Consider the following 21,426-nt stretch of genomic DNA (forward strand, 5'->3'; position numbering starts at 1 on the left):
TTTTGATGGGCTTGACGTTTGTGCTGCTCACCTCCGCGCTATCCAGAATGATTTGCGCTGGGAGTAGCCCGGTCCGATGGTGATGGCTACAGACAGAAGGATCCTGCTTGGAATCTATTGCTAGGATCTCGAACCGGTTTTCAAGGATTGGTGTTCCAAACTTCGACTGTTGAGGCGAGGTAGACCTGCTGAGTTGGGGTCCTCCCGACCTGTCCGCCCGCAGCGAGATCGGGGTAGTCGGTCTCTCCCGTCTGTCGTGGGGGGAGGCCTGGTTTTTTGGGAGATTTTGGGGGGCCTCTCCTCGGCCGGGGTGTTCGCTCTGGCGGCAAGATTTGGCTTGCTACGAAGATAGGCGCTAAGGCGAGAGCTGAGGTTGTTGAAGCTGAGGTTGGGGCAGCTGGGGGAACTGCTGCTGATACTGATACTGGGAGACCTGGTGTAGTACGTGCTGTTGGTAGAGTTGAAGTTGTTGGAACTGTTGCATTTGAGCCTGCATGGCCCCATGCACTGCACCAGGTCCTCTAGCTAGTTCAGGCTGGCCGCTGGGGGCACGACCGAAGGCTCGATGTCGTTCCGACTGTAGCGGGGAGTGGGGCGATGACAAGTGCTATTGTGAGAGGCACGTTCAAGCTGGGGATTCCGTCCGCTGAGAGGGGGACGGTGAACTATCCGATACATACAGTAGGAAGCTGGGGTTATTCCCTGGAGTTATCTATCTTCGTGCTTCGTCCGATGTTGCTAGAGGAAGCCATGAGTGTTGGATTGTTTCAAGGAAGAAGAAGGAGCTGGAAAAGTTTAGAGAGAAAGTCTTCCTGAAGCGTTTCCCACAGACGGCGCCAAATGATGTAGCACAATCTGGTCACTCCTAGCTGACGCTCGCGTGGCTCCTGAGATGTACCTGAAACGAGAGGAAGGAGGAAGAACTCCCGGGAGGTTTCCCGACGGGAACGCTCCGATGCTTAAGTTAGTATTATTGCGTACAGGAAGCAAAGAGAGAACGAAGGCTAAGAGTGTAGGTTGCGCTAATGATTTCAGATACCTTGTTCCTTGAGGGTAAGTTCCTTATAGCTGAATTCCATTGCTCCCGGTCCTCTGACTTCTGACAGGACAGGTATAACCGCCATTGTCAGTCTGCCATAGCCACTACAGGCAGGGCTGAGGTTGCACGTGCGGGGCCGTCGTGCAGGGTATGTGTCTGTCAGGTGTGGGATGCCTTCCTAAAGGTGGTAGGCACGACGAGGGGACATGCCTGCAATTCGCAGGTTTGTTAGGTATGGTGGTCGGGTAGAAAGCCCTCCTATGGTATACTGAGCTGTTCTCCTGCGAATTGCCTTGAGCTGGGCCGTCCCTTAAGTGACGGGCTACCTGTAGCCGGTTATGCCGAGCTAGCCGACCCGAGGTCTTTGTGCCTCGGGGCATCCAAAGAAGAATCGGTGCGTTCTTGCTTGGGAGTGGCCCGAGGTCCATTGGGAGGAGTTCGGGTCTCAAAAGGGGTCAGGGTGCCCCGAACTTGGGAACCCCCAAAGTCCCTTGACCCCGGGGAGGAGGTGCGGGCGATGCGACTTTCGACGAGTAGTTTACCTGCCGAGTTGCCGTGCTGAACTCGGTGAGACTTTCCCACCGAGTTGTGCTGTCATACTGAGTCACTGTTTGAGCTAAGTCACGCTTACGTGTACCTGAGCTACGAGTTCGGGCCAAATCACCCTCCATCAATTAAATATACATTTGGTTTTGTTTACGGTTTTGTATTTTATTAATTTGTAAAATGTAAAAAGATAATAATTACAATCGCTTATAACAATTAATTGCGCCACATTAGCTTAACATGAAAACTTTAAAAACTTTCTTAAACGGGAGTCCACTTTTACCATCCTCTATGCGACCAAAAGAGGAGAACTGCCGAAGTGGCGCCTACGTGGCAGGGTTTATTGAATAAACGCCACGGAACCGAACACTCTGTAGAATATATACATGACAGACCCGATAAACACATGACATTTTCACAGCCCTGATTAAACCCTAGCGAGTAGAAGGAACTCACTTGGTTTCAGACTTTCAGCAGGCGAAGCTTCCACCGAGAGAGAAAATGGCACCTCGGCGATTTGTGACCCATATTTACAGAAATGCCGTCCTCTTGTCATCGTCCCAACCTCAGCTTCATTGCCGTTTTTCACTCTCACAGACCCGTTCCATCTTCTCCACGTCCCAACTGGATGGATCTTGGATGGACAAGATCAAAGGGGTTTTCACCGGCCAGAAGACCACACCTGAATCTCAGGTCACCTCCGAATCCTTCACTCTCCTTAGTAAGTGCTCAATCGTCTCCTTGGCAATTAAGTTCTGCTAACTTAGCAATTCTGGAAAAAGAAATTCTTTTGAATTTGTTCAATCCCTTCATTTGATTGAAATATGTGATTTTAAAAGGAAAAAAAAAACATAATATTGGTTAACATTCGTTCGTTTTTTGTTTGAATTATGAGTTTTAAGGGTTCGCCGATGAGCTGAAGACTGCGAGAAAAGCAGGGTCGTTCAAGAATTTTATAGTGGGTCGAAGCAGCGAAGCAACATTTGCTGATGCATTTGAGAAGCAGGAAGCCATTATTCGATATCTCGGAGGATTTGATCCTGCAGGAGAGGTTAGTCCTATCTCATCCTGAGTTCTAATAAGTTTTTATCTACTCCAGAAATTGAGTTGCTGTAAGATAGTAAACGTATCGGATGAGGTTAGCGAGCTATTCTTCGTTTGCTACTCATCGATTAGTTGCTGTGTTGACGTGTTGTTGAAATTGAAATACCACTATTGTGGGTATTACAATTTATCCGTCGTCCTTCCTTCTAATCAATACAAACGGAAGTTTAGAGGACCCACCATACCAGAGAAGTGAAATTAGTGCTTTTGTGATTGGATGGGCTTGACACATTCTGCGTTTGCCATAAACGGGAACAGCTACGTGCAATTAAAGATAAGGATGTCGGAAAGCTCTTTTCTTTTGGTTCCGAATCTGCTGCACTTATACTGCTCTGGATAAGTGCAGCAAATCCCGATTCATGAAGTAATCCACTTATCCCTCAGTAAGTTTAAGGTATTGGGGGTAATAAATGGTGTGTGAGTGTAGAGTGGCTGTAATCAAAGATAAGTCTTTTGATCTGATTGAAGAAGACAAAAATAGAGTATACAGGATGGAAATCATTGATAGCAACTGAGGGTTTACAGAATATGCTTTTCCTTTGGGGGATCTCTGTTGTATGAGAGGTAAGGAATTTAAGGCTGTTTCTATAGCTTAATACAATACCTGCCCAGACCTCTCTCCATCTTGAACGGTGTTGCTTTTTTCACAGCTATGGTAGAATTGTTTTAAGACATAACAATGGCCTTTACAGAGAATTGGAAGGAAGGCAACGGTACAAGCTAAGGTTTTCCAAATCGAGTAGGTTAGCACTCTGAATGTGGGTGTATCAATCATAAAAGGGGGAAATGAGACTTTGATACCGGATAGAAGTGTCACATGATGTATATTTTAGGTGGGTTGGGTTAGGGGTCCCAATTGAGTTGGTCCTTCCCTTTTCTCCATCTTGCAGTAATTAAAGCCTTCATATATGCTTGCATGCGTACACACCAAAAAATTAGAAGATTCATATTTAGTCTGGAGTTACTTGATAGTTTGATCTTTGATTCTGGATTATGTCTTCACAGCAAAGAATGCATAGAATATTCAGTAATTATGATTAATGATCATATTATTATATCAAACTGTTATCATTTGGTTGGGCTACAAATCTGATGAAGGTCTCATTCCTTGATTAATTGCTTCTAGAATCTCCAAAGCAGTCAGAAGCAAGAGGCAGCCAAGCATTGTAATTGCACAATTGCTGAGGTTGAGAGTGCATTGGCAAAGTTTACATGGGCAAAAGAAGCACAGAAAAAGATAGAAAAGCTAAGGGCAGAAGGAAAGCCAATGCCAAAGAGCTTGGCCGAGGTATTACTTCCTGTTCTAGTTTGTTTTTTATTTCATTACTCACCAACAAAAAAAAATCATTAAAAAATAAAAGAGAAGTTCCTTACTTTCCACAATGAGCTTATACAGTCTCTAAGTTTGTGGATAGTCTGATTATTTTATATAGATGATAGTTACTGTCCTTGAAAAGAATAAATCATGCAGTGCCATTGCAGTGACAAAAAGCCTTGCATGGATGGGTCCCACCAAGGAAATCTTTCTAATTTAAAAAATTGACATATACAACCATACCTGTTCTATGTATGTTAACTGGATATTCTACCTCCTTTTGCAGTTTAAGGATACAATTATCATCATTTGAACATGGTGCTTGCTGGTCTGGCGGGTACATTAGGAGATTTGAGACATACTATTGATGGATGGTGAAAATAGCATGTACTAGATCCGTTTTACTTTCTATTTGACTATTGATCAATAGATTCTAAGTACTACCTATATGACTAAATGGTTTGTATCTACCCTGTTTATATTTTAAACAATATGATGAACTAGAGGGTGCTTTACAACATGAATGCTTTTGTTTTCATTTGTTTTTTAAATTGCGATGTCAGCAAAAAAATTGAAACACGTTCTTGAACTGTGTTTCTGTTTTCAGAAGCAAAAAACAAGTTGGTTTTGTTTCAACAAAACAATTCATGATTTTGAAGCCATCAAAATAGTGATTTTTAGAACAAAGGCAAAATTTGGAGTGCAGATATTATATGATTTTTGAAAAATGATATCAAATCGCCAGATGAAAACATGTTCTTTAAACGAAATTCAAGAATACGTTTTTGGTTTCATTTTTGGAAACAAAAAGAACATATACAATCAAGAACATGTTTTATGTTTTTTGATTTTTTGTTTAAGAACCAATTTGTTTTCAAACTAGATGGTTTCAATTTGTTTTTGGAACTCACAAGAAAAAAGAAAACAATTCACATTGACAACCCACCTTACTTGGTGTCAAGACTGTTGGAATAGACCAACAGAAGGCAGTTAGTTAGTTTTACAAGAGGAGGCCACTTCAGCTCAACTAACCAGCCACTTGTAATAACCGCCATCCACTTGTAACAACTACCACCCAATTGGACTGTCAAGACTGTTGGAACAGACCAACAGAAGGCAGTTAGTCAGTTAAAAGAAGAGGCCACATCAGCAGCCACTTGTCACAACTGTCATCCACTTGTAACAGCTGTAACAGTCAAGATTGTAACACTATAAGTATTAGAGCCAAAAAGGAATAAAGGAGGACTCTTTCAGAATCAAACACTCTTTCAGCAATAAACTCTCTCTCTCTCTTTCTCTCTCTCTCCCCTCTTCTTCCAAGAATTCAGGAGGTTGGCCCTTCGAAGTGCCCTGAGTTAGGCAGGTTCCTAACAATTTGGTATCAGAGCTAGCATGACCAACACAAGAAACACATCAGTAAACACCCGAGTGGATCAGATGGAAGTCGAGATCCATCGAATGTCTTCAGATCTCAAAGAAATGAAGGAAAGCTTCACTGCTCTCCTCCGCCCTTCGAAGAGCCCTGAGTTAGGCAGGTTCCTAACAATTTGGTATCAGAGCTAGCATGACCAACACAAGAAACACATCAGTAAACACCCGAGTGGATCAGATGGAAGTCGAGATCCATCGAATGTCTTCAGATCTCAAAGAAATGAAGGAAAGCTTCACTGCTCTCCTCCATTGACTGGAGCAGGGGGCAACAAACATTGACAGAGGAAGCCCCGAAGAGCGCATCAATGAAAACAGTCGCAGAACAGGGGCGGCAACACGAATAGCCAAAATCGACTTCCCTATATTCTCAGGCGGTGACCCAACCCCCTAGATTCTCAGAGCATAAAGGTATTTCGATTACTATGAAACACCGGGATTAGGGTAGCTCTGGCTTCTGCGTATCTTGAAGGGGAAGCTATCCTCTGGTTTCAGTGGTACCGAAGGGGGCACCCCCGTCAAACCTGGGCAGACTTCACAGATGCCATAATTGTCCGTTTTGGATCATCTGGGTTCGAAGATCTTGATGAAAACTTGGAAAAACTGCGGCAGGAGGGATCAGTAAAAGAATACCAGATGGAGTTCGAAAGGTTGGCCGTGAGAGTCCAAGGATGGACTGAGAAGGCACTGGTGGGAAGCTTCGTCGACGACCTAAAGGAAGAATTGCGACTGGAAGTGAAGGCGATGCAACCCACTTTCGTCATCAATGCGGCAGCACTAGCAAGATTGTATTAGACTTCAGTCTAGCAAGAAAGGTGCAGCGACCATGGGGTCTAGAAGCAAGAAGGGAGAAAGAAAAGACAACAGCACCAGACAAGGAGGAAGGAGTACTGGGCCCAAGCTCACTGGTTTCTTTCAAACGGCTGACTTGGGCAGAGATGCAAGCTCGTAGAGACAAAGGTCTTTGTTACAACTGCGAAGAGAAATTTGGGCTGGGCCATCGCTGCAAGAAACAGCAAGCGTTTCTCCTCCAAATAGATGCCGAAGAGGAAGACGACATCCCCGGTTGCGGAGAATCTAACTCAGGTTGGGAAATACAATCCAATGGCATGCCTGAAATATCCTTACAAGCCCTTACGGGACTTGCGTCCCCTTAAACAATGAGAGTTGCAGGGCTGATTCTAGGGCGCCAAGTGTCAATCCTCATAGACAGTGGCAGCTCCCTTAACTTTATAACCCAAGTCTTGGTAGATAAAATGGGACTTCCGGTTCAGCCAACAACAGCCTTTACGGTTCATGTGGCCAACGGTAACAACCTCTCTTGCAATAGCATTTGCATGAGCCTACCACTAAAGATTCAAGGTCATCAGTTTGCGGTGGACCTATATCCTCTCCATCTCAGTGGAGCAGACGTGGTGCTAGGCATTCAATGTTTAAGGCAGCTAGGACCTGTGGTCTGTGACTGGGCCCGTCTCACCATGGATTTCACATCAGGAAACTCTACAGTCCATCTACAAGGGCAGACATGCAAGGGCCCAAGCAAAGAGGAGACCCAGATCAGCCACATGGAGTCAAATTTTCCTACTTAGATCTACAATCAAATTTCCTACATTAGACCTTGAGGGCAAGGTCGCTCTAAAGGAAGGGGGGATTGTCAAGACTGTTGGAATAGACCGACAGAAGGCAGTTAGTTAGTTTTACAAGAGGCCACATCAGCTCAACTAACCAGCCACTTGTAATAACCGCCATCCACTTGTAACAACTGCCACCCAATTGGACTGTCAAGACTGTTGGAACAGACCAACAGAAGGCAGTTAGTCAGTTACAAGAAGAGGCCACATCAGCAGCCACTTGTCACAACTGTCATCCACTTGTAACAGCTGTAACAGTCAAGATTGTAACACTATAAGTAGTAGAGCCAAAAAGGAATAAAGGAGGACTCTTTCAGAATTAAACACTCTTTCAGCAATAAACTCTCTCTCTCTCTCTCTCTCTCCCTCTCTCCCTCTCTCCCTCTCTCTCCCCCCTCTCTTTCCAAGAATTCAGGAGGTTGGCCCCTTGAAGAGCCCTGAGTTAGGCAGGTTCCTAACACTTGGGCCCTATTTGTTTGTTCAAAGGCTTTACTCGGGCCCAATTTGTTTCAGCTTTCTTGTTTTCCTTAAATGTTTAATAGTATATCCAGCTAAATACATGTATGCATGTATATACTGCCTTCCCAAGATCCCAGTTTGTTAGGACCAGCATTGCATAAAAGGATTTTACTTAACAAAGAGTACCTCTCCCTCTCAAATTATCTATAACAATAGACAAAACTAGGAGGGACATTACAATTTCTTTTGGTTGTCTTATCAGAGTTTTATCTATTAGGCAAGAAGTCTAGAGCCATATTAGCTTTCACAGTAGGTCGGAGAGATACTTTACATAGATATTTTTTTCTCAGATATGGATCATATGTACTGAGGATGAGAGTTCTCTCCCAGTCAAGCTGTACTTGGCTAGAAATACTAATACCTTCATTAGCATCCATACATTCTGTAGTATAATGAACACTGATCTTACATGCCTTTGGCAGTAGCTCTTATTCTCTTAATGCTTTCCCTGATCTTACTTTTCTTCTTGGTGGATATCTAAGCACATGTTTCTTGTCATGTGAATAATGGTATAGATGTGTGACCTAATCTCATCAATCACAACTGTGGTTTTTGAATGGGTTCAAATGGATTTGGCTTTTGAGCTTCAATTATAGCATCTATAGCTGACTTAGGATTCTAGTAATCTACTTTTAGCCAATGAGTGTAAGTATGGTGAAAACTTTATTTGACCTGGAGATGAACTTTTTTGCTTAGTTTCTTGACATTCATCTCAAGCAAATAAAGTTGCCAAAAACATGCTACATTATATTTAAAATTTAACTATATCTGTTGGTTATTTTTCTCTCAAAATCCTTTCTTATAATGGCAGAACTGTGAGAGAGTGTGAGTTCATTCTTAACATGATTGAAATATCATGTACTATAGGTGCAAAAGCTGATGGGATCAACACCATTGGATCTTGCCAGGTCTAATTTGGCAAAGAGTGGGCAAATAAGTAGGAATGCACTCTGCCCTTGTGGTTCTAAGAAGAGATACAAAAGGTACTGTTGCCTTGCTAACTTCTAGATCTAGTTTCTTTATATTCTCTACTCAGAAGTATGAATTACATGTGAAAGGGGATCTAATTAGATTACATAAGGACAGCATACCAGTATGAATGACATGTGAAAAAAAATGAGTTTCAAATTTGGCACATGCTCTGCTATTTAGGTTGTCTTCATCTACTTGCAAGGATTTTCAAGAATCAAAGCAGCTCCACAGATACAGTATTTCAAAAAAAATATTGGGAAAATTGGTTTCTGGCTTGCTATAAACAATTTGTTTGAAGATAGAATTTACAGATCTTTCTCTCTCTCTCTCTCTCTCTCTCTCTTGTGTGTGTGTTGTGTGTGTGCGTGCGTGCGTATGGTAATCTTTTTATAAAGCAGAGTTTGGGGGATATAGGGCTCCATGGGCAGTTTTTTTTGTAAAATCTGTTTACAGCAACTTGTACTTTTTTTTTGGTTTTTATCAATGATACTGTACTTTATCTTCTCTCTCTAAAACAAATTACAATTATCCTTTAATGTTCCCCTTTATCATGTATGCTTATCTTCCTGACCTTTATGCTTACTGGGAGTTACCAACAAAAGCTATTAGTGATGTTTCTGGGCCTGCAAATTTTGAACATATGGTTCTTTTAGCTGTTGATTACCTTAAGCCTAAACCAACTTGGTCCAAGGGTCAAGTTATTTTCCTGGGATCAATTTGTGTCATATTATACTTCTGATTGTCCTAACCATACCATCCTTTTCAAGGTGAGAGATGTGTACAATATATAGATAGACACATGGTAATATGGTTCTGTATTCGAGTCAACAGTAGGCACTGTTCCATGGTGTTCTATCTGCCGCTTGGGGCCTATATCAACTTGCCAGTCGAAGATTGCTTGAAACTAACCATTGTTTCCTGCCACAACACCTGACCATATGAGAGAGAGAGAGAGAGAGAGAGAGAGAGAGAGAGAGAGAGAGTCTGTAGATACAAGAATAGTGTTTACCTATTAGTCCTAGGTACAGTCTTCTCCCTAAATAATGTTCAGTTGGAAGTAGGATGTCAGGATGCTGCAAACTTTTGCCTTAAACAATTCTAAACTCTTTTATGACTTTTTCAGCCTATTTGGTTCTGGTGATGAAGTCCATTGTTTTTCTTAGTTTTTTGCATTCTCTCTTTAACAGTTGAATATTTTCTTCAAGCAACTACTACCAAATTCTTTTTTTTTAGTCTCATAGAATGATGTTATTTAAACCTTAAACATGAAAAAGAGGAAAGAATGAAAAAAGAAAAATGAGGAGGAAAAAAAGAAAGACACCTTTCTTGAAGTTACTGTAACTGATTAAAGAACAACTTGCCTTTTATGATTTGATAGCTAAAAATAATTTATAATAGCTTCTTGGTGTTTGGTTGTGTTCTATCCACAATTTTTCATTAACGACTGACTTAGATTCCCCCTTTTGGATTTGAAGGTGCTGTGGGAAGGATTCAAGTTGAACATAATTTGCTGATTTAAAAGACATTCTATTTGGGCTAATGGTCTCTCTAACAATTTGCTATGAGAACGATTGAAGATATTCTTGGAAGCACTATCAGTGGGAAGAAAAATAAAAGAGATGGATTGCAACAATTAGGTTCCATTCCATGTGAAAGAACCGGATGGTCTCTCTTGTAGTCCTAGGGGGACTGCCCAGCATGACAGCGCCTGCGCTGGGAAAAGAAAAGAGACCAAAGAAGGGGAGTAGAGCTTGCCATTTCTCTTAATTCAAACTACTGTTAAAGAAAAGCATCAAGAGGATGTTTCTTTTTGGCATCTCAGTTTTGATTAAAAATGTTTCTGAAAGCTGACTTTAATTTTCATAGATAGCTGATTGATAGACATCCTCAATATGGACGCATAATGATGAAACAAAATGCTTTACTGTTTCTGTAATATTATGGTTCCTGTAATGAGATCCAGTGTCCTGCAAAGTGGGGAAGTGAGATCAGAAGCGCCCGTCTTGTAAGTAATACACCACAGTAATCAATACAAGAACGAATGGTTGTCATCTCTCTGATTGATAAATCTCAACCCAAAGTCCCATCTTATCAGCTTGCCTTCATGGTCACCAGATGAGCTGTTTTCTTTGGACGATCTTGGGTGGCTACAGCCTATAGGGTGGGTCGAAATGGTGTGGAGATGAGAAATGTGCCATTAAGACTTTCCCCTCTAATAGGAGCCTGACCATTGAGACCTTATGAATTCTAGGATATTGTAACCGAAACAAATTATGAGTTGGAGACAAACTTAAAACAAGAAAGAAGGCTCATGTTGGGTCGGTTTACTAGCGTTTTTTCAATTGACCTGACTTGGTCGGTTTATCTAGAAATGAAACTGAAATCGACCCAGTATTAAGTAAAACCGACCTGGTTGATTTGAATCGGTTTTATGAATGATTCTCTCGGTGTGAACGGTAAAGGAATCAAGTTTAAGAAATCAAAGGCTGGATGCTTGGAAATTAAAAATGATTTGATGGATTAAAACTGCTATTTTATATATCTGAAATTATATATATATATAAATCAGTTTGGGTCGATTCGGTTTCGGTTTTTACACATGAAAATTGAAACATTGGTTTATGTTTTTTTATAACCCAAAGCTGACTGGTGCTGAAGAAAAACCGGCCAACTCTGGTTGGATTGGTCCGGATTGATCGATTTGGGTCTTGTTATGAACAGCCCTAGCTGGTAGATGATATTCCAAGAAAGACCTTATGAACAGGGCATGTTATAGATCCTGTTACCTGTGTAGTCTGTTCTTGGTCCAGCAAGAAAGTTTGTCCATCATTAATGTTGACCCTTCTTGCAGGAATTAGTTCACATGGCCAAAGAGGTCACTACCTGTTGCATATTCCACAAGTATCTCAGAGAAGATAGTCGCATTACAGCTAGAGCAAGTGCACGTTCACTGAAGCAAAAGCCCCTCAGTTAAAGTTTCTGTAAGCTAGGACAGCCTCTTGAGAACTCCAGAAGCCCATCATCTAATTCTCCCACATATCCCAGAAGCATGCACCTCACATTCTGGCTGTACTGTCCTATATAAGGGAGACCCACATCAGTCAAGCCCCTTGGTCGTAGATAAAGGGCAATAACCTCCTAAGCTTCTCACAACCCCTCAACAGAGCTCGGACCCCCCGTTGTCAAGTGGCAAGTCTGTTATCCTTTCTTCACTGTCAAGAAAAACTAATCGGAAATTACAGACTTTTTTTTCGCAAAAAGTTCCAATAGATTCCAAAGAAGGATTGGTTATGCCAGATACATGGACAGCCAGGTAATTGCAGCTCAGTGCAGCCTTGTGCCAGAGAAGATAATCCTCTGAAACTAGGCCTTTGTTCATCCTCCATTTCCTGATCATCTGCAACTCTCTCAATTCTCAAGTCTAAGCCTCTTTAATTTTTTTTTTTTTTTACAATTCTGAGCAACAACTTCTAGCCCTCTATCTCAAAGGTTTCTAAATTGGGGCATCGTTGAATCATTGCTCAGAGGTGTGCCCATCAAGAAGCTTGCTTGCCGACATGGACATGGAGGTTGTGCGCCTGCTGAACAATTGCTTTTGGGTTTGGTTTTCTGGTGTCAAGAATAAACCAATTTCCACTTGTGATTTGTCCTGCTCTCCTGCTGCAGGCCTACAATTGAACTGAAGCAGACTCTAGCCAAAGTGGGTTTATATTTATTTATTTGTTCTTGAATTTAGGCGGTTTGTTGAAAGTTGAAACACATTAAATCCTTGTTTTTGTGTGTCTGACTACAACTTGGCCTGCCCAAATGAAGCCTGGTCAGACCCGATTCGAGCTTTGCATGGGTTGGGCTTGCCTTTGTCAGGCTCTGACGTGGGCTTGGGTTCGAAAATTTGAGCTTAATATAAGCTCAGGTTGAAATTTGGTTGAGGTCTCTTATGGCTTGAGCCCAATCAATCCTACCTAGCCCAACCTCAGCTTATCCCACTATTTATGATATAGGCAAGTTTTAAAGTATCAACACTTATCTTTATCAGTGCACATATTATACATGTTAGTTTTTGAACCCACTGATATATCCAATACACTGAATTAGGACATCCGCCACTTATGAAGTTTAATACCCTAAAGACAAATCGGATCCACAGCCCACTTAACAGTCATTGCGTTCAGCCAAACCTTGCTCGAGAGTTTAACCGAATCTGTTATTTTGTGTCGGATTTCACTTGATCCTAATAAATTGGATCAAATCAGAAAAGTCAATTCGTCTAGTTAACGGATCGAATTCGAATATATCCTAATCAGGTATGTCATGACCCAATTTGATCTATTAGTTATGAAATATTATGTATTATAGATTATTTATATTATATATCTATATTTTATATATAATATATATTATTTATATAATTATATATTATATGATAGGATTCAAATCGGATATCTGATAAGATATTTGAATTCAAATTTGAATCATAATCTTGGAAATCCAACGGATTCTTATTGGATTCAAATTGATTGGGTTTCTCATCAAACCGTATCAGATATGCCTTGACTGAAGGTGCCACCTTGTACAAAAAATGCCAAAGGCTAGAATTGTACCCGATCTACACCTCACAAGCCCTTTTTTGACTTTTCAATTGGCAGATGTAGTGAGTTTAGGCTCTATTTATTTGCACTCTGCAGTCTGCACTAGTATAAAAGTATGACTACAAGTTGGAAGAGTGTAAATTTTGTTTCACTTTTGCATCCAGTTTTACCTTACATTTCTTTAGGTTTTATTTCACTTCAGTCACACACACGCCATAAACAAACAAAATTGATTAAGGCCAAGTTTGGGAGTGCTTATTCGAATAAACACTTATCGGTGTTTGAAAAATAAGCCTGAAATAAATGTTTATAAGGCCAAGTTTGAGAGTTTATTCCAATAAACATTTATTGGTGTTTGAAAAATAAGCCTGAAAGAATAAGCACTTATTGGAGAAGCCCAAAATTCGGGCTTATTTTTAAGTGTCTATATGTTTTCTGGCTTGTCTTAGTCTGCCATGTCATTTTGAAAATACTTATATTACCCCTATTTGAAATAAGTGCTTTTTCACAAAATGCTAATGAACAATGATTAGAATAAGCACTTATTTTTTAGTACTGATTGAATGAACTTATTTTTCAATTAAGCACTCGCAAAGTTGGCCTAAAACTTAAAATAAAAAATAGATCAAAATTTTAGTCAATAAATTTGTGCTTCCAGCCTCCCAATACTCTGGCATCATTGCAGAGGAAACCGCATTACAAATAAACTAGGCTTTAGTGCCCATTGGTTCACACTTCCACATTTTCACCAAAGCTCAGAGTAGATAAGATCGAAGGTGCTATAGCTTTCTCTGCTGACCAAAATCAGTGGATGTGGTTCCCACCGACCATGGTTCATCAAGTCCAGAATAACCTTAACCAGAGAACCAGAGAGGTTGGAACAACTAAAACAAATACTGTGGGGGAGGAATCATATATACAAAGTGTGTCATTTTCATGATTTCTGTGCTTAATATTTTGTTCCATATTCCACACCACTAATGCCAAAGAAAGAATTTCTCACTCTAGATCGATTGATCGATCTCTCTACTGAAAGAGAATACTGGTGGGATATATGGGAGGAGGAATATATAAGGAATTTAGATAGGTATAGAGTGAGCAGAAGCTCACCATCACCGACCCCATAATCTCTAACATGGGATGCCACGATCCGAGCCTGCATTGTCTTTGATGACATTGAAATCCATCCATGACCCACAGCACAAGAGAAGAAAAGAAAAGAGGTTGACATTCCTCCTCTCAGTCTCAGTCCCAGGATTAGTAAATCCTCCTCCACTTGTTTGTTCATGCATCGCAATCTACACACCAAACTGGCCTTTCAGCTTTTGCTTTGGCCGGTTCTTCTGTGATGATGATCTCATTCTCACCTGCTGCTTCTCTACCTTCTCTCTCGTTTCCATCTGCTTTACAGAATTTGCTTCACTGTCCTTCTCTTTACGTGGCTTTCTCCTGTGCTCATAAAATCGCTCCATGAATATGATGAATCCTTCCTCCATAAATTAGACGCTTTCGTTGACAGTGAAAGTGATGAGAACCACACCGCACACGGCGGAGATGCTTTCGCGCGTCGTCACATGCCTGCTAATAAGATTCTATCTGGTGACGCAAAGTTCCAAAACAGAAATTAATTCAACCATGGAAATGGAATGAAGTCATGAACATCTCCATCTCGATCGCAATGTTTCTGAGAATTTTATTTTATTTTATGGGATAACGATTTTGCTCGGCTTTGGACGGTGTGATTCCATTTCCATCCATGAGACGTTGAGAGTTGAGACCTGCAGCCTCTCTCTCTCTCTCTCTCTCTCTGAAGTAGTAATCAGAAGTGGAAGGATATATACCATTCACAAAAGCCACGAGGTAGGAACACGTGTCCTCTTTGAGCGTGAATGCTGACGGGGTCAAATATGATATCTGACCATTGTTTATCAATGTCATTTTCATCATCTATACTTTGAAAATTACAGTCTTCATCACTCGTGTGACTCATTGAGTTGACTCAGAAATTTGCCAACCAACCTGGTCAAGACTCAAGAGATCAGTATATATATATATATATATCAACCAACCTGGTCAAGACTCAAGAGATCAGTATATATATATAAATACTAGTCAATTTGTTCTTGACATGAGTTGCCATAGCACTTGGGAAAGATGAGCATTTGGATGCTATTTTCCTATAATTTTAATATTTTCAAATGGTGTGGGAGAAAGAAATTTCTCTAGGCCTTTGGTGTGGGAGAAAGACAATGAAAAAAAAAAGTAAAATTGTTGGGAAAAAAACAGAAAAGCATTTGAGTAATTAAAACAAAAGGTTGAGATTAAAATATTTTAAGAAAAGCATCTCACAAAATGGATAATTTATTTTCGTAAACTTTTTTGATATTCTCAAGTATATAAGAATCTTAAAACACAGCTGGAATGATTTTGCATAAAAAAAACTACGATTGTAATTTGTAAAAAACTAAGAAATTAAGAGATCTCCCCAAGTGTGTTTCATCTTTCAAGAATGTTAGAATGAATAAAGATAAAAGGAATGCAGGACCCTGCCTGGTTCGCCTTCCCAGTTTCCTCCATAATCCAGAAACTTGTTCCAAGCAAGGGGTGTTAATGAATTAGGTTTGGGTTGGACCCATCCAAATCAAAATCAATATGAATGGGTTGGGCAATTCAATAAGACATATTGAATTGGACCAGTCCAAGCTTAATGGTCCAAAGTATTCATTGGATTGGATTGAATCTAGCTCATCTGTTATGGATTTATGGTGGACTAGGTCGGGTTGAACCAATATCTAGTCCATTGACAAAAGATAAGAGTAGAGGTTTCAATGGACCAGGTTTGGGTTGGATCTAATCTGAATTAAAACTAATTTGAACAAGTTGGAGAATCCAATAAGGTATATTGAATTGGACTTGTCTAGACTTAATAATGGTCCAAAGTATTTATTGGACTGGATTCGACCTGGCCCATTTGTAATGGACTCATATTGTACCAGGTTAGGTCTGGACAAATATATGGTCCACTGACAATCTACTCCAAGCCTCCAACCCTAAAGTTGAAAAGGGAGTAGATGGTTTGAATGACCCCTTTAGCTTTCAAGGATAATGCTTGTCAATTGTCATATTAAAAAAATGAGGGTATAAGAATCACTTCACTTCTCATTATTTCAGTTTTAGATTTTAAGTCCTAGACATGGGCGTCCTTATTTGGCATCTTACTCATTATAAAAAATAATAAATAAATTGACCTCCTACTATTTTATTTGAGTGGGGGCAATTGTGAAAAAAATAATTTTTTTTTCAAATCTTAGTGGGTGCAATTGCTCACACTATTTATACTACTTTAAAAAGTACGAATGGCTTCAAGAATATTTCTGGAATTTTTTAAGGACAATATTTACCCCTCTATATTTAAATTTAATGATAAAAAAATGAGGACAAATAGGGTAATTGATTCTTGATATTAAATGAGTTGAAAATAGATAATTTAAAGATATTCAATGCATTCAATCCTCTCTCATTAAATCCCAAATTTAAGTTATTAACTTGCATCCATGTTCATTGAATCATATATTTAAGTCATTTTTATTTCTTCTCATCATTAAGTTCTATTAATTAAATCCATACTTAATAAATTAATAATTCCAATAACATAAAAAGTTATACCTTTAAAATCTACCTAGCAAAAATAGTGTTTTCATCTAAGTGGTTGTAAGAAATTAAATCATTTTGGGTCAAATGGGTTAATCCATGTTGCAACGATTAAATAATAAAATTAAAAAATAGATAAAATGAAAAAAATAGAAATTAAAGAAATTGAGAACATTTTTAACATATATATTAAACAATAATAAGTATGTTAAATAAGAAATGTTTTTATAAATGATGAAAATGAAATGTAAAATTTAAAACCAATTGGAAATAAAAATATTTTCCTATTCTCTCTCACTAAATCCTATATGTAAAATATATTTTTCTCATTATTAAATTCTTGTAATTAAATCCAAATATTAATTTTAATAGTATAAAAATAAATATTTTGAAAAGTAATTTGAAAACAAAACCATTTTCTTCCCTCCCAGTGGTGGGCAAGCAATTTGACCATTTGGGGTCAAATGCATTAATAAATAATGCCATAATTAAATAATAAAAAATTAAAATAAATAACAATAAAATGTAAGAAATATTTTTATTAATGATGAAAATGGAAAGCCAATTTCAAAATCTACCTAGAAATTAAATGATGTCATAGTCAAATAATAAAATTTTTAATAATAGAAAATACAAAGAGTCACAAAAATAAAAATAAAAAGATAAGAAAAAATTTTGTGCACATATCTAATGTTATATATTTATAAAAAATAAAATATTGGGTACATCTCCAATATTGGACATTCATTATATTGAACAAAAATAAGTTTTGTACATAAGAAATAATTTTATCAATGATGGAAATGCAATACAAAATTTAATGTCAACCTAGAAATCAAACAATTTTTATTTTTAGATTGTGGGTTAATGGTTTGAGTAAAATGATACCATAGACAAACAAAAATGAAGTGTGATAAGTAAAAAATATTTTATATAATGTAAATGAAATATATAATTTAAAGGGAAAATTATGGTCAAAGTCGATTTTACATTTAAAATTAGGTTGCTGGTTGTTCCAAAAACCAACCAAACTCTGAAAATTAGCTTTAGATTTCAAATTATAAAAACCTCCACCATGTCATCAGAGGCTTATGTGGCTATTACCAACATGGGACTCTTATTCCATGTTGGACACACCACAAAACCTATATCGGAAATAGGTTTTCAGTTTCTCTCCCACTCCCTCTATCTCTTGATCTCCCTCCCTTCTCTCTCACTCTCATAGTCATCTCTCGATCTCCCACTCCCTCTATCACTCCCACTCTCTCTGCTTTAGTCTATAGACAAATCAAAACATCTCTCTCTATTGTTCTCCCTCGCTCTCCCTCAATCTCTATCATTCTCCAATTGGTGTAAATTTTATAGCCAAGAGTTTCTTGTGAATTTTATAAATTTAGTGTAATAAGTTTTGAACCATACCGAATTGGTCTTATGTTCTTTTATACGACCTGATTAATACCATATAAGTGTATAAGAAAATAAGAAAATAAAAAAATGAGAGAGGGAGAGAGAGAATGATAGAAATTAAGGGAGAATGAGAGATCGACTGAGAAAGAGAATGAGAGAGATTGAGGGAGAACGATAGGTAGAGAGAGAGAATGAGAGAAATTGATATAGAGAATATAAATATAGAAACCAAAAACCAAATTTATTTATTTTCAAATCACATAGTCATTAAGTAGATAAAGATGACAGTGAGTGAAAGAGGTGAGGGAGATTGAGAGAGAGAGAGAGAGAGAGAGAGAGAGGGAGAGAGAAACTAAAAATAAAGGGCAATTTCAGTATAAGCTTTTTATTGTGTCCAATATGGATTAAGAGTCCCATGTTGGCAATAGCCACATAACCTCCGATGACATGGTGAGGGTTTTTATAACTTGAAATGTAGAGCCGTTTATTAGAGTTTGTTTGCTTTATGGACCAACTTGTAACCAAAATTAAAATGTACAACCGGCTTTTGCTATAATTTTCCCTAATTTAAAACTAATCCAAACCCAATGCTATTTCTTATCTAAATGGTGGGTCAATGATCCAATTTTTTAAAAAAATGCATGATGTTATAATTGAATAATAAATATTTAAATTTATTTTTAATCATATTATTACTTTTTTTAATTTTCAATTTCAAGCTTAACTATGATATAAAATTTTTTCACATGCAACGCATGTTCTTAATTATTAGTGTATATATTACATGTATATACTTTTGGGCTGAAAAAGAGTAGGGAAGTCAAGTATAAATGGCCATCCCTATTCACTTTATCAAGTAAAGAAGTTGGCACCTTCTATACATACCTCCTGAATTAAATTATACAATCTTTTTGAAAAAGTTGTAAAATATAATAAAGAAAGTCATGAATGTACTTGTCTCAAATGGCAATAATATATAATATACACACATGAAAAATCAAGGCTTGGTTGACTTGTCATCAACTTGAACTATTATCTTTTCATAGAGACGTAGTCAATTGAAAAACTTGAGTCTAGATCTGATAGGCACATTTAGTGAGTTCAATGATTAAGCACATAACCAATCATGTTGACACTTATCCTTTAATACCTCCCAACCCACTTTAAACACATTTGGGCATGTGTGAGTAAATTGATTATGTACTTAATATGCTACACCACATTATATCTTAAAAAAGTGGTGTTTTTAGGGCATGATTTTGAGATTTCAACAAGGTTGAATTCAACCAATCCCGTTAAAATCTGTTTATTTTTCATTAGTTTATATTTTATAAAATGTACTATCATGTTTGACAAGACAATGTAAGTAGATCATAGGAGCACTTTGGATACTTTACAACTATCATGACAATGTTGACACCATTTCGGTAGGCCGAACTGCAAACAGCTAGCCGTGACCTCAGGTCGGTGCAAGAGGCAACTTGCTTCCACCAATTTGACCTGACTCCGGTTAGTGACCTGTCGGACGTTTTGAGCGGGATTAGATAAACGTTGCACGCTTATGCAGAGTCCACCTCCGAACTAGATGTGCCAGAGATCCCAGACGCGTTCTATGAGGCTTATGGCAGCTCGCCTATATAAAGGCATCACCTCCAACTTCACAAGGTACGTGAGATTTAGCTCTCTAAGCACTCTAACTCTCTTTCTTTCTTACAAACAATTACTTGCTCACTGATTTAAGCATCAGATTGCCCACCCTGGGTCAAGCAACCCGGACACTCTGATCTGTTCTTTTTACAGCTTGACCAGGTAATCTCACTAGCCTGACAACCGAGCTGTCTGCCAACAAGGAGCACCAGATCGTGTATCATCAATTGGCGTCGTTTATGGGAATGCTACACAAAAGATGTATTCTCACATTCTCTCCCTAACTACACCTTCAATGGCATTTTCCAACAACACCCCCATCAACAACAACGTACATGCTAACGGAACAGTCACAGGGCAGGACCAGAATGCCATGCACTTGAGGTCCCCTTTGTTACTATCGGGCAGTTCATCGTACCCTTGACCTTACCTGGAGTCGCTGTCATGCAGAACCCTAGCCGCGCTTTGCCCACTATGAGCGTGCCTCTTCCATCGGTCAAGCCCTCAATGGTTCCTGTTGGAATTGATAGTTGCTAGTTCAACAAGACGGTGCAATTTGTTTGAAAGATTGACCTGCATATGAGAACATGAGAAGGTCATTTTGTCGCCTTAGCAGGGATGCAACAATAGTAGCAGCAACAACAATGCCAACAACATCAAGCCGTCAAGCAGAACGCCAACCAGAACCATCAGCTCGATGACCAGAATCAAAATCAAAATCAAAACCTAGTATCGGACCCACCTCGTCATCACAATGACCAACCAGAACTGAGTTGTGACGTCCAAGGCTGCCTCGTTCCAATTGACAACATGGAGGCGGAAAAGAAAGAGGAAGAAAAGAAGGAGGTGAGCCAGGTCAGCACCTTGTATGCACAACTGGTGACCCGAGCCTCGCCACCAACCATGGAAATCCTCATTGCCCCATGGCCTAAGGATTTCAAGGCCCCCAACCTGGAGTCCTATGACGGAACCACCGACTCAGTTGACCACCTTGATAGCTTTCTGGCCTTGATGCAACTACATGGGACCAATGACACGAGCCTCTAAATGGCCTTTCCGATCACCTTTTGGGGTACAACTCATATATGGTATTCGGGGCTAGCTACGGGATTCATTAAGAGTTGAAATCAGTTTGTTGACCTCTTCACCACACACTTTGCAATGAGCAAGCGATGTCTGAAGTCGGCGACTTGTTTACTGAACATGGTTCAGCGATCCGACGAGAAGCTTCAGGACTATATCAAGCGGTTCAACCTGGAGTAGCTTCAAATCCCAAACCTCGACTTAGCCGTAAATCTCACCGCGGTAATCAATGGCATCCGACATCCTAACTTGCACTAGGAGAGTTGAACCCCCCGGCCTCTATGGAGGAGTTCCTTAACCAAGCCACTACGTTCACAAAGGCTGAGGAAGCGCTTGGATCCCAGTTAGAATTGAGCGAAAAAACGGAAGAGATCAAATGATGAATCCAAAAGCAACAAGTAGTGGCGAAAGAGTAAGTCACCAAAATGAAGCAAGTCAATCCCCACGCCACCGGCTTAACAGGTCGCCGCGGAGAAGAAACGGGTCCCCCTATAG

The 21,426-nt window shown here is 39.3% G+C and overlaps 1 protein-coding gene across 4 annotated transcripts; it reads left to right on the top strand.

The window, feature by feature from the left end:
• The first annotated feature begins 1,963 nt into the window (after positions 1–1,963).
• LOC148867396 (SEC-C motif protein) lies at positions 1,964–10,490 on the top strand. 4 transcript variants are annotated; one of them, XR_016110364.1, is made up of 6 exons: positions 1,991–2,306; positions 2,488–2,636; positions 3,816–3,977; positions 4,291–4,391; positions 8,450–8,565; positions 10,030–10,490. XR_016110364.1 is itself a non-coding variant. In XM_088979816.1 (5 exons), exons 1-5 carry the CDS (start codon positions 2,087–2,089, stop codon positions 10,052–10,054), a joined length of 672 nt encoding a protein of 223 aa, XP_088835942.1. In that variant the 5' UTR covers positions 1,964–2,086; the 3' UTR covers positions 10,055–10,490. The 4 variants fall into 4 exon arrangements, 2 of the variants coding, with proteins under 2 accessions (XP_088835942.1, XP_088835943.1); XR_016110365.1 differs by having other exon boundaries at positions 8,491–8,565; XM_088979816.1 differs by lacking the exon at positions 4,291–4,391 and having other exon boundaries at positions 1,964–2,306.
• The last annotated feature ends 10,936 nt before the right edge of the window (positions 10,491–21,426 follow it).

This window comes from Nelumbo lutea, chromosome 3 (genome assembly GCF_056320005.1).
Source record: "Nelumbo lutea isolate HS-2025 chromosome 3, American lotus-T2T, whole genome shotgun sequence".
Taxonomy (NCBI): Eukaryota; Viridiplantae; Streptophyta; class Magnoliopsida; order Proteales; family Nelumbonaceae; genus Nelumbo; species Nelumbo lutea.